Source organism: Heteronotia binoei, chromosome 1, assembly GCF_032191835.1.
Source record: "Heteronotia binoei isolate CCM8104 ecotype False Entrance Well chromosome 1, APGP_CSIRO_Hbin_v1, whole genome shotgun sequence".
Classification (NCBI taxonomy): domain Eukaryota; kingdom Metazoa; phylum Chordata; class Lepidosauria; order Squamata; family Gekkonidae; genus Heteronotia; species Heteronotia binoei.
This window is the reverse complement of record NC_083223.1, coordinates 77,615,768-77,634,543: the sequence shown is the minus strand read 5'-3', so window position 1 is coordinate 77,634,543 and position 18,776 is coordinate 77,615,768. Positions and strand designations below refer to the sequence as shown.

General features: G+C 41.4%; 1 protein-coding gene across 6 annotated transcripts in view; it reads right to left on the bottom strand.

The window, feature by feature from the left end:
• Positions 1-18,776, bottom strand: part of BCKDHB (branched chain keto acid dehydrogenase E1 subunit beta) — a 176,997-nt gene that overhangs the window by 154,122 nt on the left and 4,099 nt on the right. For all 6 annotated transcript variants that reach the window (XR_009555305.1, XR_009555307.1, XM_060236431.1 and 3 more), the window contains exons 4-8: positions 16,220-16,353; positions 9,325-9,480; positions 7,891-7,999; positions 3,385-3,482; positions 2,271-2,381 (exon numbers count right to left, since the gene is read on the bottom strand). Coding sequence is in view for 4 of the 6 variants with exons in the window: in XM_060236431.1 (XP_060092414.1) it covers positions 2,271-2,381; positions 3,385-3,482; positions 7,891-7,999; positions 9,325-9,480; positions 16,220-16,353 (608 nt within the window). In the remaining 2 variants the exon portion in view is untranslated. The remainder of the gene's footprint in view (positions 1-2,270; positions 2,382-3,384; positions 3,483-7,890; positions 8,000-9,324; positions 9,481-16,219; positions 16,354-18,776) is intronic.

Genomic DNA, 18,776 nt, shown 5'->3' with positions numbered 1-18,776 from the left:
TTCCTGCAAATCTGTTGCTTTTCTCACATTTCTAGAAAGATCTGTCTTGTTTCTCATGCTTAATTAGATTTAAGCATACACAAATATGGCCATATTGAGAATTAGAGATATTGATAATGATATGACATTTACACATGACACAAATATTATATGAAACCTCAGTAGCATTCTCCTGTTATCTTCATACCCCACGTGAGTTCAGTTTCTCTCACACACTCACAAAAACAAGTATTCTTTTCATAATTTCATTAGATATCAGCATGGTTAACTCATGCCTGAAGCATGCGAATAAAGCAGCATCACAATAGGTATTAGTAGTAATTACAGCCAGGCCCACAGCTACAAGAGAGCCTATGGGGGCATAGCCCCCTGACTGCTTGGCAGGGCCCCCTGACTTGGGGCCCGTAACCAGCCTCCAGTGCCTTGGCTGCATCCTTCTCCATTCTGCCATCATACACCGTTGCTTCTGCTTGCTTAGGGGACGTGCTCATTCACAGTTGCTTCTGCTTGCTTAGGGGCCGGAAGAATTCTCTGACCCCTCAGCAAGCAGAAACAATGGGGCACTTTCAGCCCCCAGCACTGAAAGTTAAGCTCCCTGTTGCTTCTGCTTGCTTAGGGGCTGGATGAAATCTCTGACCCCTCAACAAGCAGAAACAACGGGGCACTTTCGGCACCCAGGACTGAAAGTTAAGCTCCACCTTGGACTGATATTGGGCTAGAGGGCGCCTGCAAGAAGAGGCCGTTCTGGCCCTCAAGTAGGGCAGCGGGGGTAGAAGGCGGATGGCTCCATTGCAGGTTTTCTCTGCCAGACAGGGCAGGGTAGGGTAGGCTGGCGCACACAAGTGGAGGCCCCGGCTGCAGTCCGGGTCTGGGGATCAGTGGAAAGGTGATGTTCACCTGCAGGGGTTTTCTGGCCTAGTCTCGCTGGCCACCTGAGTGAGGGTGGGAGCTGCCTTGGGCAGCCTCAACATGTCCTCCAACAGGAAGAAATCCGAATTGGAAGTCTTGTAGCCCCAGAAGTCAGCTGCGACTTGGGGGCGCCTTCCACCCCCCCCCCACCTTGACCCGTCGGGTTTGCCTAGCTGGATCATGCTACAGATAAGGGCAGGAGACTGTGCGGCATGCTGCTAGAAGGAGGGTGGAAAGGGATCACCTTGGGGCAACTGTGGGGAGGGGGGAGGCTATATGGCAGTGAGCTGGCAGCTTTCCTCCTCAGCGGTGGTAGGAGAGAAGGCCATGGAGGTTGGGGCCGCTATGTGCCCCCTGAAAAAAATCAGAGCCCCCCAATTCGTCAAATCCTGGCTACGAGGTTGATTGCAGCCTCTACAGTGCAATAATTTTGCTTGATATCAATGTGAATTCCTGGCTGCAGCTCACAAGGCGAAAGTCAACTTTTTAAAATGCAAGAAATAATAGTATCATCTAGATAATCAAAAACACTTTCAGAGACTGAAGCTTATCATTTCCCCTGTGTCTAAAATAATTTACAATACAGTGGCTTGCCCCCCAGCAGCAGCATTTTCATGGGGTATTTTGGTCTGCAGAAGAACACCTAATTATATAGCAGTGGGCCATGGAAGACTGTTCCTCCTCTCCTCTCTGTACAATTTGGATGCTGGGTGCCTGATGGCAGAACAGGAGAGAGAGAGAGAGAAGGAAGTAAGGTTGCCAACCTCCAGGTGACACTTGGAGATCTCCTGCAATTATAATTCATCTTCAGACAACCAAGATGAGTTTCCTTGGAGAAAATGGCTACTTTTGAGGGTGCATTCTATGGCCTTATGCCCTATTCCTCCCCAAACATTGCCCTCCCCAGGCTCCAGTCCCCAAATCTCCACGTATTTCCCAATCCAGATCTGACAACCCTAGAAAGAAGGAGCAATGCAGGGAGAATCAAAACTGAACTAGCATGAATTCTGGGGGCATCAGCAAAAAAACACAGATGGGTGTTCTAGAAAAAAATTTAATTTAATAGCAATTTTGTGCATTTCTTAACAGTGCAATCAACATTATTCTATAATATGCCCAGCACAGCAAGATTTAAGAACCTCATCATAACCAAGACGAACATATTTAATAAAAAACTGTTCAAACACTTACTACAACTCACAAATTAACTGAATAAAATATAATCCGAATTGTACCTAAACCACTATTAAGTTGCAATTTAATTCTCAAGGAGCTTGGTTCTAAAAAAACTTGAAGTAGGAGCTTAGGAAATGAATCTTTGTCAATATCTCTTCTACAGATTTTGTATAATAAATACCTACCTTGCATACAGTATCTGCATCCCAAGGTAGAATAGTCTTCAGATCAATTACTTCACAGGATACGCCAAGTTTTTCTTGAGCCATAACTGCTACCTCTTTGATAACATGAACCTAAATATTTAGTCAAAGCATGCAGCATTATGACAGGGGAATGGAAAATTAACTCTTTTTTTTTATCATGTCCTTCCTCTAAAGGACCCATAGCAGCATGTGTTTTTGTCTGTTCTCCTTTTTATTCTCACAACCACGCTGTGATGTAAGTTAAGCTGAAGCTCACAGGATGACTGACCAAATGAATTTTATAGTTGAGTGAGGATTTGAATCCAAATTTCCTTGTCCTATACCTGACACACTGGCAGAATAGCAAGACAGGATGAGATTTTACCCAGTACTCCTCTCCTTGTTTCTACTTCCAAAGCTGGAAGCATCTTGTTTATGTTTAGTTTATGAGCCCCCTAATGCTGAGGAGAGAAGAATCACCTTCATGAGCTACTTCTACTCACACAACTTTGATCCTACAAAGTGTACTACAATGTTTCAAGTCCACAACACTGGTTTAACTTACATTTCCTAGAGAACTTTCTAAGAAAACGCATAACAATATTTTTTTTTAAAGTTAGTCTCCTTGGTCTATATTAGTCTCCCCTATTAAATACATTTTTCACATGACCAAGTTAATCAAAACATATGAAGTACTGACCAAAAGAAACTAAAACACATGTTCCAGCTATAATTAGAATCAGGTACCAGTGTTCCCTCTAAGCTGAGTTGGTGTGAGCTAGCTCACAATTTTTTAGCCTCCAGCTCACACATTTTTGTCTCAGCTCAGGAAAAATGGCCCGAGCAAAGTAATTTATGCAGTAGCTCACAACTTTAATGCAAGTAGCTCACAAAGTAGAATTTTTGCTCACGAGACTCCACAGCTTAGAGAGAACATTGTCAGGAACTATCAGCCAGCCTTTAAATCACATTCAATGTCCATATTCCATATACTTGCATTAGTGCAGGCAATCATGCCATAAAATTATTTTCAGACCTATGTTTGCATTTCATTTTTTTGCATCTGTGCAGCCATGCAAGAGAACTCCATGAACATCTCAAGAGTCATACTAACCTGAGTGCCCCACGCCACCAGTGTAACATCACTTCCGTCCTGCAGCACTTCTGCTTGAGAAAGTGGAATGTAGTATGGCTCCACAGGGACTTGTTCCACTAAATGAATTTGAATATAGAGGTTTATCTACTCTCGATCTAAAATACTTAGTCCCAAAGTAGCTGAACAAAAATGGATACCCAAAATCATGGAAACCTACACCTGCAATTTAATATGGATGAGGTACCCTATACCTCTTGTCTCAGGCCTCCTTATCTAACAGCCTCCTTATCTAACTTTCCAACTTCTGGGCATGGAGCAGGTGTCACTGGTGTTGGGGGTGGGGAGAGGTATTTGTGAATTTCCTACATTGCACGGGGGCTGGACTAGATGACCCTGGAGGTGCCTTCCAGCTCTATGATTCTTATTAATGACCAGTCAAGCATAGTTTAATTTGTATTCCATTCAGGCGACATGTAGTGTTTATGTACTACAGTGGCAATAATTTACTTTCAAAGTAACAGCTATAGTTTGGAACAGCACTTACAGGGCCAAACTTGAACCTACAGATCTCCCTTGTACAAATGGAAGGCACTTCCATTCATGTGAGGACACTGCCTAATTCTAATACGCATACACACACACCCATTGGATTCTATCCTTCCCCATCCCCATGCCAAATCACATACCATTCTGGGTATTTCACTGAGCCTGCAGAGATTTTTGTTGGAACACTTATCACTGTGGCTTCTATACTTTTACAGGACTCCACAGGGTTTTCAAGGCAAGAGACAAACAGAGGTGGCTTGCTATTGCCTGCATTTGCATCATAACCCTGGACTTGCTGGTCTCCCATCCAAGTACAAACCAGGGCTGACCCTATTTAACTTCCAAAATCTGACCATATCAGGCAGGCATGAGCCACCCAGTACCTGCTTAAATTACCAGTATCTGAAATAGCGAATACAGTAGCCTATGTCTCCACAACAGTTGATAAAGACTATAAGTCATCTTCAGATAATGTTTGGAGCGGGGGGGGGGGGGGGGAGAATAGTTTGCACATTACATTTTGAGAGGAACAATCCTCTCAGCCAAACAGACAGTATCCAAAAATACTACTGTTAATAAGCAAACCCTTGACAATTGCCCCAAGCCAACAAACCCTTAGAACTAACAAAGATATATTCCTAACAAAATAAAATGAACCCAAAAACAATAAAAGGATAGCCAAAACAAATCCAGAGGGGTCAAAAAGCATTAATAGAAATTACTATGAGAAATACTAATTGAATAGGTCACACTGAAAACAATTTTAAAAATATAAACAAACCTTACCAAAACTATGTTATACTTTATCTATTTTGTGTAACTTACTACAATTGTCATTATCCATATGTTACAAGACATCCTCAAACAATGGAGGTTGCTACATATATCTTTTAAATTAATTGTTATAATAGGCAGGGCTTTTTCTGAGCAAGAACACCCCTATAAAATAATGCAAAAAGAAATTAACTTTAGGGCAGGGGTGTCAAACTCATTTTTATGAAGTCCAGATCTGACATAAATGAGACCATGTCGGGCCAAGTCATGCGTGTACCTATTTAAGGTTAGGTAACAGAAATATAAACTTTTTAAAGGACACAGAAAAATACGACTAAAGATTTTTTAATAAAACTTTAAACAAATCATGCTTAAAACATTAGCATTTTGTTGGTCTTAAAGGGGCTTTCTTTGTGTTTCTCTCATGGAATCCAAGGGAACTGAGCAAAGGAAACTCTGGCTCTTTCCCCCTTCCCCAGGGGACTAGGAGAGGGAGGAGCCTCAACCAATGGAAAAAAATGAGGTTTTACTCTGTAGTTCCTGTGCGATTAAGAAAGCCTTACAAAGCAAGCTGAGATGCAGAAGGAAGCGAGAGGGAGAAGGAAGCAGACAAGAGCCAGTTGCTCAGGGGCCTCATGGGAGCCCTCCGGGGGCATGGGCCCCTGGGCCAGGTGTTTGACACCCCTGCTCTAGGGTTTGTGAGAGAAGCAAGCAAGTGAACCATAAAGCTGTGGCCAATTTTATTCCACTCTTTCTGAAATACAGAGAGAGAGAGAGAGAGTTATTTCAACTGAAACTGTAAATTAGACCAGCATCTTGGATACAGAGGAACTTTGTTGGGGGGGTGTCTGCCTCAGCTCCTCCCCTTTGCCAGTGAAGTTGCAAGTGAGAAACGGTTGGATCCTTGTGAGCAATTAGCCAGAGGTCAGAATAACAGAGGCAGGGACTAGGATGGTGCCTTCAGTTATATCCCTCCCCCCCCCACAAAAAAAAAAGAACTGTATGAATCCTTAACTGGGAATGCCTGAATTGCACCCAGTGTGACTTGCCAAAGACCTAGTAATAAATTCCACGCCTGCACAGATATTTGAAGTCAGGCTCCTCACATTAAAATCCAACATTTGCATAAACAATTGTTAAGACTCTAAACATCCAGGTGCTAATTCAAGCATTTTGTAAAAACATTTTTATATATTAACTTCTCTAGGAAATGTATACAACTGAGCACTTTCAATCCTGATGAAAAATTGGTCTCACTTTAACAGCCATGTCGCTATAACAACCACTGAATGCAAATCATTAATTTCTGCATCACTGATGTCATATACAGTAAAATAAATGAAAAGGTCATAAGACATAAGAGGCTCTCCGTAAGACAGTTCAACCTGATAATGTTGAAGTGACTTATTTCTCCTTTGAATCACCGTTACATGCTCTTAACAGAGCACTACTTTAAAAATTTAAACCTGCATCTTCATTTGGATGTTCTTGTTAAAATACTTAATATTTTAAATAACGGCATAGGCGAAGCACTTAAAATGGTACATATCCAAAACTAATCCTGTCTTAAAAACCACACTGCTATATTCCTTCCTTGCTTACCTATATAACTACAGTTTGACAGCAAGTTTTTATTCACAGGGTGGGGCTTACTAATCAAGTGTTTAAACAGACACTATTTTTATCTTTACACCAACAGTTTAACATCTCAGAATTCAAGGCAAAGAGCTAGTTTCAATGTCAGCAATGACAGTATGTTCACATGGTTGCTGACAGCAGCATACAATCAATGTCTTTTTAAAGGCTATGGAAGATACCACACATTCTAGTAATTTCTGATATAATACCTATAAGACCTGAAGATTCTGTTTAAAAATGTGTGAATGGGTAAATGTGATTCAGTATTGCAGAATCTGCATTTTTATAATGTATATACCACATTTTTGCAACCCCCCCCACCTATTCTCAAACTGGCCATTAGAAAAATATTACAACAGTATAATAATTTCAGAACCAAGAACAGAACCAACAAAAATTCATGTTTCCAAAATGCTCAGAAACTTCCTGCTATTTCCTCCCCAACACAGAAGTCCTGTTAAACAGCCAAAAAAACACAGTGACTGTGTCTTGACCCTCTCAGAAGCTCCACCAATATGATTTTTTTTGCTGATTATTTTATGGGTTTTACATCATGTGTCTATTTACCTGACAGAATTTATGGCATTCCTGACTACGCATTGCACTCTGAGTTTCCTTAACATGACTGGCCAGAGCATTTATATATTTATCTATTATTTGAATAAAGTAAAAATTGAATTCGTTGGTAGCCACTATATTTTTCAAACTGCTTAATCTTCCAGTGTTAACAACCTATTACAACTTTTAAAAAAATCTAACCATCTATGATTACTTTCCTGTAAAAACCTATTCCAGACAATATTAAAAAATAACAAAACAATGTTCCAAAGAAATTAATGTTTCCCTTAGCATGTGCTATTTTATGTTAGAAAGCATTGTAAAAATTCCATTAATAAGCCAACTGGAAATACTGAGGACTGAAAAAACTCTAATGATTTTTTAGGAGTTAATGAAAGGCTTTTTACAATGTTTTACACAGTCCAAATGTACAATATTAAGAATTTTCTAAGTAAATAAAATAAACTCCTATATATACTGGAAACATATCTGTAAGTAAATAAAGTTCTATATATGTTCCAAACATGCACAGTGCTTATTGTATACATGACTATTTTGCCACAACTGATTTGTTATGTTTATGGATGGTAAAAAAGTTTAAGGGTTTTATTTTATTACACTGAACTATATTCAAATCTGATAGTCCTACTGTAAATACCTTGACTTTCAAATATTATACTTTTTACTATTTTTTTTCTATTTTCAATTTTTATTTTCTCTTACTTTCCTCAACAGCAAAAACTGAAATTCATGCACTAAGGACAACAGGGTGCAACACAGTACACATATACCCACAGAGATACACACACATATACTTTATGCTACTAGATTTATAGACAGACAGATAGATCTCCACAGCTATATATAATTTTGAACTAACATTAAGCAAATCGTTATGATTAAAGTTGGAGCATGAGAAAATGAATGTTTCATAAAGCATGCTTCTTTATGCACGTATTAAGAATGCCGTCTTAATGTCTATAATATCTACAGAGAAAAGCTTTTTACCTGCTGCTCTGTACAATATTTTTGGCTCAAAGAATATACAAGGGTTTTTATCTTCTATGCATGATAGCAATAGTCCTTTAGCTTCAATAGGACTTCTTGGAATAACAACCTGTAAACAAATAAGCCAAAATATTATTCTAAAGAGCTAAATGCAAAAAGTAATTTCCAGGATTTGGATCCTATACCTCTGCAGTGCTCATACTTCTCTCTCTCAGTGCTGTGGAGCTCAATCCTCTAGCCTTAGGCACATCTGCTTGTGTTAAACCAATGTTTTTCAAGGAACCACAAAATGCCTAGCAGGAGAGCACACACCTCTGCCGTGCTAGGATAGAAGCACACAGCAAAGGTACAAGATCCAAGCCAATGTCTGCTCCAGGGGTGGAATTCCAGCTTAAGAATACTACTGCCACTGATGAAAAATGCCAGAACCAGAAAACATTGAAATATGTGCAGAGCCAATGACTCTGTACTCTATAACAGGGGTCCCCAACCCCCGGGCTATGGACTGGTACCAGTCCGTGGACTGTTAGCCATACAGGAGGTGAGCAGTGGGCTGGGACTTGTAGTGCCCCTATGACTCACTTTCCCAGCAGTGCTCCTGCTGGCTGTAGCACCCCCCCACACACACACACAATGACGTCCTGGCCCTCTGGATCCATTTCCTGGCGTGCACTGCAAGTCAGTATGAGGTGACAGCACCGGTGGGCTAGGGCTTGTAGTGCCCCTGTGACTCTCCTTCCCAACAGTGCTCTCGCTGGCTGTTGTTAGATTTCCTCAATAGTCTAATGATAATGAGACTTGCACTTTATGTATAGAGACTGCCTTTTCCCTTCACTATACGTGAGCTAGGTCTGGCATTAGGGCAGCATTCCCTACTCCAGTTGCAGGAAAATAAGCTCAGGGCTCCCACTGATTCTTCATTATGGTGATTTGTATAATTATTTCATTATATATTACAATGTAATAACAGAAATAAAGTGCACATTTGTATCATCCTGAAACCATCATCTCCCTCCCCCACCCCCCGTCCATGGAAAAATTGTCTTCCGTGAAATTGGTCCCTGGTGCCAAAAAGGTTGGGGACCACTGCTCTCTCTATAATATATGAATACCTCCTGTTAATCAACAGATTATAAGGGAACTAAAAGCAAATTCAAACTTTCTAAATGTTTATATTGTTTTCTGTTCAATGTAACTCTTAGGAACTAATTGGTTTAGCCCAGTAGGGACATGAGTAAGTAAATGGAGGTTAGCAGCACAGAGTGAGTCCATTTGCTAAGGAGCTGTATAAGATTCTGGGTTATTCTCACTTTGTATAAGGTAACTGAAATATACAGATGTGAAACATTGTTTAGATGTGAAGTAAAGTTAGCATGACTGCTATGATTGGAATCATAATGTTCATGATAAAATTAATCTACATCATTGCTATACCTTTAGCCCAGGACAATGAGCAAAAAAGGCTTCTGGACTTTGGGAGTGATATAATGCACCATGACCCACACAACCCCAAGGTGCTCTTATTGTGAGACTTCCACAGTTGAAGAGATCTCCAGACCGATAACGATACTTTGCTGCCTCATTAACAATCTGAAGGAAGAAGGAGAAAAACAGTTTTAAAAATGGGGCATTCATTATACAGACATATTACACTTTTAGTTCATTCATAACCTGTTGTGGAAGATCAACTTCAGTTAAGACAAATCTCAGACTCATTTCTCTAAGTCCACTGGTAACTTTAATATATTCCCAAGACCTGACTGAACGAGCTGAGGATATAGTTCTGCTCTTCACAATTCTTGGTGTAACACCAACTGAGGCTCAGTGGGCCAGGAAAGCAAACTGTAGAAGTCCATCAGAATGCACCCACTAGGTGAAAGCAGAGCTCTAGTTCTTGTCTATATATATATATAGAGTTGAGTGGTTTTCACAGTTGAAAGTTTCCAGGCCTCAGCTCCTTGAGGCAATTCTCCAAGTCTCTTATTCTTTGGGGCTCCTTAACTGGTATCACTCACACTTTATTGTTTCCAAAGTGGTTCTGGGACTACCCCAATATATTTGGTCAACAATGTAAGAGACCAAACAAAATGGATCATAGCAATGCACTTGGGAAAGGTGACCTTGGAAACAGTGCAGAAGCTTCAACTGTACAAAATGCTGCAGACAAATTAGTGGTGCCGGCCTCACAGAGCAAAACATGCCAATTCTGCAGACTTTCATTGGTTTCTCTATTTGCTTCTGGATTCAATTTAAGCCCTAAACAGTTCAGAAGCCAGATGCCCAAGGGATTACTTTCTCCCATATATTTCTATCTGACAAGATCTGATGGACAGGTCCTTCCATGTGCTGCACCTGCATCAGTGAGATGGATGGCCACAAAGGAAAAGTAAGCACCCTACTGATCAAACTTTCTGCCACTAAGAGACTCGCCTAACCCTGCCAGTTTCAGGCACCCGTGTGAAATATGAAATTTTCATCCAAAGTGTTATTTTATCCCAAAAGGGGAGGAGGCATATTCTGGTTGCAAATGTAGATTTTTCCTGTATATAATTACAAGCTGCCTAATGAGCCTAAAAAGACTGACTGAGTGGAGCATAATTTACAAAATAGTAAATCACTCAATTTACAGCAGGTGCAAAGGGCAGGCCCAAATGGGCTTATGCCCAACTAACTGGCATATCTCCAAGATACACTGGCATAAAAGTCAGTTATGGCAACATAGATCCTCAGCAATGTTGCATGCAGCTGTGCATCAGGGCAGCTCAGGGCTCTGTATCTGCATTTTCATGGGGGGCCTGGCCAGAGATAGGCTGCTTTATAAGCCCTTTAAGCCTAGGAATAACCCCAGACAAAGGTGCAAAGGTTGCACAAACCAAAACACCACAGTGCAGTCCATGGGAGGCCATAGAGCAGCAAAAAAAACCTGCCCCACTGTGGCCACATCCATGAGGCCTGAGGCAGCTCAGGATGCTACTAAGGATGCGACCGATCATCTCCGAACCTTATGGTGCTCGAGCCCCTCCCCAGGACCCAATCACAGCCTCCCCAGCCACACAAAACCCCAACCAGGATGCCTCACAACTCATGCATGGCATGAGACAATGTCTGATAGCTCCCAGCCACGTGGACTTTAAGTGAGAACCAAGGCACCTTAGTGGTGGAAAAGGCACAGAGAGGGCACTTAGCACTACCGGGCAAACAACTTCCACCAACACCCAACAGGGAAGGCAAAGGCCACACTCTGCGGCTGACAGTTCTCATCTCAACCCAAACAGATAACTCCATCTCCACAGCAAAGGGCTAGCCATACACTGAAATGGGACTGTTCCCTCAACCTCCTTCCCCCTCATCCATGACCAAGCCCAGCAGCCAGCAGGGACATCGGAAGCCCCAGACCCTCACCACCATCTTTGACTCTGGGCACTAAGTGGTTTGGTGTGTGGGGCCTGGGCCAGGACATCTGCTGGGGGAGAGGGCCCAAGCTTTTGGCTCTGCACTGGACTGTCACCTCAGTCTGTTGCTTGTGTAGTGTCATTTAAGGGTGTATGGGGGAGGCTGATTTGCAATGCAGATGCTGCAATCTGCCCACAGAGCAGATGGTACTCATCCTGCTAATAACCATCATATATCTGCTCAGAGAAACCAAGAGGTCCTATGCTTTTGGACCATGAATTGTGTGCCCTCAGCCAATACCACACACAATGCATGGAGGGTGCAGAGTAAGCTCTATAATTCTTTACGCTTGTGGTATCTTTATCTTCTTTAGGAATCAAAGAAATTACAGCTTCCCTCCAAGTCTTTGGAATTTTCCCTTCTTCTCTTATCGTATTTAACAACTTCAACAATTTGGGTATTAATTCATCCTTAAGAGATTTGTAAAATTTTGATGTAAATCCATCTGGCCCTGGGGCCTTACCCTCTTTCATTGCTTTAATTGCCGCTTCTACCTCGATTTTCTCTATTGGGTCATTTAATGTCTTTTTCATATACTCCGTCAAAGGTGCCACCTGTATGTTTCGCAGATGCTCTTCCACTTTTTCTTTGCTTATGTTCACACCCTTGAATAAATTTGCATAATATTTAATTCTCTTTTAATTCCTTCTTGATCTACTATTATTTTCCCATTTGCCATAATTTTATTTATAGTTTTATAAATAAAACATTATTCTTTGTTGAATAATGACTATAAGATCTATACGAGAATCTTAGCAGAGCGATTGAAACAATATCTGATCAATTTTATAAACAAAGACCAAGCCGGATTTCTTCCAAAAAGACAAGAGACAATGTAAGAGCTGTTGTTAACGTCGTGGAATACTATGAGAAGCATCCAGAAAAGGAAGCGGCCTTATTTTTTGTCGATGCAGAGAAAGCCTTTGACAACTTGAATTGGGACTTTATGTTTGCGGTAATGGAAAAAATCAATCTAGGGGAACAATTTATAAAAATGACAAGAGCAATATATATGGATCAGTATGCAAAACTGTGTATAAATGCAGATCTTACCAAAGAATTGAAAGTGAGTAAAGGAACAAGGCAAGGTTGTCCGCTATCACCATTGTTGTTTATAATGACCCTTGAAATTCTGCTACAACAAATTCAAAAAGATGAAGAAATAGAAGGCTTAAAAATTAGAAGATTCTCTTATAAATACAAAGCTTTTGCAGATGATATAGTGTTCATATTGGAGAATCCGATAAAAGTGTCACCATTGCTGCTAGCTAAGATAAAAGAGTACGGAGAATTAGCAGGACTATTTATAAACAAGGAGAAATTGAAATTCTTATGTAAAAACATGCAACCAAATACAATAAAAGAACTACAAAAGGTGACGGGTTGTGAAGTCACAACTAAAGTTAAGTATCTTGGAATAGAGATAACAATGAAGAATACTGATTTATTTAAAAACAATTATGAAAAACTGTGGTGTAAGATGGACAAAGATTTGATGAAATGGAATAGGCTTAATTTGTCCTTACTGGGCAGGATAGCTGCAATTAAAATGAATATTTTGCCAAGGATAATGTATTTGTTTCAAACCATCCCGATTGTAAAAGATGCAAAACAATTTAACAAATGGCAAAGGAAAATTTCTGACTTTATTTGGGCCGGAAAGAAACCAAGGATAAAGATGAAGATCTTAACGGATGCCAAAGAGAGAGGAGGTTTTCAACTTCCTGATCTAAGACTGTATCATGATGCAGTTTGTTTGACATGGATAAAAGATTGGATAATGCTGTTAGACGAAAAACCTTTATGGTTAGAAGCTCACGGAAATAAATTCGGCTGGCATGCGTACTTGTACTATGGGAAGAATAAAATGGACGGTTTTTTCTCTCACCATTATATTAGAAATACCTTACTAAGTACTTGGATTAAATACAAGAAATATGGAGACGAGAGAAAACCGCTGTGGATAGTGCCAGCAGAAGTAATAAAAATAACAGCTGAATCCGACGAAGAAAGGAAAATGTCATATAATCAACTGCTCAAGATTCAAGGAGACAAAATTGAATTAAAATCCTTGGAAGAGCTAAATAATAAGTATGACTGGTTTCAAATGCAACAAATTAAAAGCTTGATGGAAAATGATATTAAATCGGAGGGAATTAGACGAGAACAAACAGAATTGGAAAGGGTTCTGCTTGGTGATAATGAAAAACTGATATCAAAAGTATATAAGTTATTATTGAAATGGTCTACAGAAGAAGTAGTAGTAAAGTCCCAAATGGTCAAATGGGCAATTAATGTGAACAGAGAAATACAAATAGATGCATGGGAATATCTTTGGAAGAACTCAATGAAGATATCAACTTGTCAGAGTATAAAAGAGAACTGTTTTAAGATGATGTATAGATGGTATATGACTCTGAAAAAACTGGCTAAGATGAGCAAGAAAATGTCGGACAGATGTTGGAAATGTAAAAAACATGAAGGTTCTTTCTTCCATATGTGGTGGACAGGTGAAAAAGCGAAATACTGGAAGATGATACAACAAGAAATCTCCAAAATTTTGGGTTATGATTTTAAGAGTTCTGCAGAGACGTTTTTGCTTGGATTACAATTAGAAAAATTTCCAAGGGAAGACAGGACTCTAATTTGGTACCTGCTATCAGCTGCTAGGACACTATACACGCAGCTTTGGAAGCAAGAAAAGATACCGGAGAAATGGGACTGGACCATGAAAGTTTTATCGTGGTGTGAAATGGACAAACTAACTAGAACACTAAGAGACTATGATTTAGAGATATTCAAAAGGGAGTGGAGGAAATTTAAAGGATATATGGAGGAAGAGTGGAAAGTAAAAAGATATTGGACAATTTTTTAGTAGTAAGAATATATATTGAATTTTTATCAGTTAGTAGTACCTTTAGTATTGAACTTGAATTTATAACCTCGGGGAAGCCATCATTGGAGGGAGGGGGGATAGAAATGTCATATGGGTTAATATTGAAATAGTGAAGAAATAATTAAGTTGTGTGACCATATGCTATCAATAAATTGTTAAAACACAGAGTAAGCTCTTTGCAAGAGTAGCCAGGCTCCTGAAGGCAGGGCTACTTCACAGAGGTACAAATTAGATCAGAATTAGCTTTTCTCAGCAATTCCAAATGATGGGGAGAACACTTGGAATAGGTTTTAAGAGTTCCTGAAACATAGTTGGACCCTGTCTACCTTGTTCCATTTGTGTTGGGGTGAAACAGGGTGGCACCATCCACTAAAATTGCCTCACCAGCAGCATTTGCATTGGACAGCTATTTTTCAGCACTGGAAAGCAATGCTAGCCAATTTTGAAGGACTCTAGCTCCACAGAGCCTGGAAGGGCCAAATGGAGCCCAATTTAGTTATTCTAACAAACGGGAAAAGTGAGAGAAAGCCTTTGTAGGGGGCTAATAGCAAAAAGAATTCGTGCCGTGGACGCTGCGTATGGTTTCCGGCTGGCTTCTTTCGCAAAAAAAAAAATGACTACCATGATGAAAAATGCAGTTGCCACAGATGGTGTACCAGGTTCCAGCCACCTCTATTTCATCCCAGGACCCAGTGGCCTCAGAGCTAGGAGCACCCATCCTTTATGAGGTGGGTGTCTGAGACTGTACTGTGGAGGGATCAGCCATCTGTATGAATGTGTGGTCCCTTCCTTGACCCAAAATGGCTGGACGCTAAGAAAAAAATCTGTTTCTGCAGATGCCCTTTGCCTGAAGGAACAAATCCAGGTCCTTATTAAACAGAATATTTGCTGCTCACAAAATGTGGGAATTTCTAGCTCTGAAGTTCCTGCCACTCTATGCCCTTTCCATGGGAACAAAATAGAGTGGTGGGAAGCCTTCTCCAGGGGTCAGCAATGGATGGAAAGACTGGCAGAGTCTGTGGCAGTGGCTGCCGATCACCTGGAGGTCAGCAGAATGTAAGAGGAAGGACAGGTGCACATCAAGAGACTGCTGGGGGGACTTTGGGAGGTTCTTCCCCTTCCAGGCTTTGGGCCCTTTGCTTCATGTTGGCAGGGGGCTGACTCCGGGTGCCAGGGTGGGGGGGGGGGGGGTGATCAGGCAACTGCCACCACCGTCAGGTGCCCAGGGACTTACGATGGGACTTGGACCCTCTAAAGGGTGGAGGGTGCCACTTACAGCAAGCAAGCCTCCCTGGCCCCGCCCTTCTCCACTCCTGGGCTATAATGGGTGCTTGACTTGGCCCTATTACCTGGAGACACATTGGTTCTGCTGCCCTGTCCAGCACAGTCCTGCCATCTCAACACAACTCCTCCAAGGAACACAGCAGCACAGTTGCTGAGGATGATAATGCAGTTGCGGTCACTAGAAGCAAAAAACCCCCCTTTTTCCCTGTTGGTCGCTGCATAACCAACCCAACAGGGAGTGGACTAGCTAGGCCATAATTACACCACAGCCAACTGCCATGGCAAAGGCACGCCTCAGGACTGCTCTGCCCATATATGAATATAATGAATGTACTGAAATATACTGATGTTCAACTATTACTCTGTTCAAACCTTTTTCACACATTTAAAGATCTAAAAAGCAAGTGGCTCCACTGTTCACCACTATTTGTAATGTACAAGAAAAACCATTTCCCACACAAAGCCTTCTTCTGCTTGGAAGAGATGTGGATTTCATCATTTTACTTATAAGTAATGTGAAGGACAAAAAATTTCTGCAGATCATTTGTTAAAGTCTTATTACATGCAAAATGCCTCTGGACTTAAATATACTGGCAACTCAGCTCTCCTTATCCACTTTTTAATAATATTACCATTACAAAAAAAAACTGCTTGAAAACAATGAACTATTTAAATAAACCTGCAATAAATACTAACCTGATCAAAGGCAGGGAAAATGTAATCAGCAAACTGAATTTCTGCAATAGCTGTAGCCCCAGCAACTGCAACTCCAATGCCAAATCCTACAATTCCTTGTTCACATAAGGGTGTATTGAAAACTCTGTCTTTACCTAGAAAAAAAGAGACTTTTTCCTAATTTGCTTTTAAAATATACACACATGGAGATCTCAATTACAATAATATAAGCAGCCCCTGATTTTTGTTATATAAGCAAAGATGCACGAGGGTAAACAATAGGTTTATCGCCAATAATTTATAAGTTACAAACAGTGGGATGTAGAATTTTTTTAAAAAAAAAACTGAAGACATGAGAGTAAAAAGAATGGAGATATAGATTCCCCGCCACCCAAAGTTCTGGAATATTATTTTTCACAAAATGGAAAAGTTAAATATATAAAACTCATTTTAAAATAATCTGAACATTGCTATTTTAAGGATTTGAAATGTATCACAAGTACCTTAGTGCATCACAAGTATCTTCAGAATATTCCATACTGCTAAACTACTTCAAATGCTTAACTATTAGATTTTAAAATTGGTAAACATGTAGGGTTTTTTTGCTTGCTGTCTACAATGAAGACAGCTGTTCACCTGGACAATAGATAGATCAATTTTACTCTTCTTTACACAATCTGAACAGTAAAAGATGCAATATTCTGCAGCTTTTACTACACAGTAAGTCCCATGAAAAAAAATTGGGGGGATAGATTGGTCTGCACACAATTTAAATGAGGAAAACTCAAGAGAAAGAAAGGATGGCATGAGACAACATCCCAAATAGAAGGAACCCAACCTTCTAGAGTGCCCAATCTTGTTGCCACTGCACTAGATGTAAAAGAAGAAGATGATATTGGATTTATATCCCGCCCTCCACTCCGAAGAGTCTCAGAGCGGTTCACAATCTCCTTTACCTTCCTCCCCCACAACAGTCACCCTGTGAGGTGGGTGGGGCTGGAGAGGGCTCTCACAGCAGCTGCCCTTTCAAGGACAACCTCTGCCAGAGCTATGGCTGACCCAAGGCCATGCTAGCAGGTGCAAGTGGAGGAGTGGGGAATCAAACCCGGTTCTCCCAGATAAAAGTCCGCACACTTAATCACTACACCAAAAAGGCTCACTTCAGCAGTTAAACTGTGGTTTTTTTCCCAAAGCAGCTCTTGGAAAATGACAATGAGCAACAAGACAAGGAATCTCTATATACAATGTAACCTTGGTTGTTTGTCCCAATACTTGCACAAACACATGATACTTTTAGTACTGATAAAAAAAAATCATGCTAAAGAACTAGGCATAAAACAAGCAGATGCACAGCAACATTCAAAATTGCTGCACTGATTATGACATCTCAGTCCAGTAGAAATCATGGGATTTAACTCTGACCAAAATGTTTAGGATTGTAGTTCAATTCTAAGTTTTGATTCAGAAAGATATAAGTAAACCCATCAGTCTAGTATGGTTTTTCTCTGGAAAGTCATTGTAATTACCACATGCTTTCTTCAGCTCCAGGTTTTTTGTCTTTGTAATATGTGCAATGTATCCAAATCAAAAAACATGCATACGCACCAAAGCTTCTACCTAGAACTAAACTTTGTTGGTCCTAAAGATGCCACTGGACTCAAACTTTGTTCTGTTACTTCAGGCCATTATGGCTACCCATCTAAAACAACTGTACAGATGTAACTTACCCTATATACTCGAGTATAAGCCTAGTTTTTCTGCCCAAATTTTGGGCAGAAAAAACCCCTCCTCGGCTTATACTCGAGTCACTATTCCGCCCGCATCCCCGGAATTCCAAGGACAGCTAAAGCTGGAGTTCAACTCTCCCTGTCGTCTCCCTCATTTGGCAACCTTCGGCTGATCACTCCCTTTTAACGCCGTGCTAATAATAACCTTCTGTCGGCATCCTCTGAGGCTGTGAAGCCCGGAGAGACAGACCGTCAAGGAAGCGCTGCACAACAGAGGGATTAGCCAGAGAGAAGGGCAAATTGGGGAGGTGGCAAGAGCTGCTCCATCTGCGAGGCGGGGGAAAGGCGATGGCGGCGGCCTCAACCCCAATCACCTCACACTCAAACTCCTCCTCAGCGGGCGCCAAGGGAGACCCGCCGCTGCTGCTCCTCCCACCCCTTCAGCCGGTCCTGCCGTGACGCCTCCACGTTGTGCGCAGCCGCAGCAGCTCCCGGCGACTGTTGTATCCGGCCGGCGCCTTTTTCTCCTCCTCCTTTTCCCCCTCCCCGCTTCCCCGTAGAAACTGCCGTTGCTGCCGCTGTTGCCACCTCCCTCCCCTTTTTTCCCCCTTCACCCGGCTGCGCCCCGATCACAAGCTCGCCTCCCTTCCTTCCCCCCTCTATGACACGATGGCAGCGGCCAACTTCGGCAAGATCCAGATAGGGATCTATGTGGAGATCAAGCGCAGCGATGGTGAGCGGCGGTGGGGGGCGAAGGAAGAGAGTGTGGGATGGATGGATGAACGGAGTGGTTGTGGAGCGGCCGCAGGAGGAGCATCAGCAGTCGCCGCCCCCTGCTCTCCTCAGTGAAG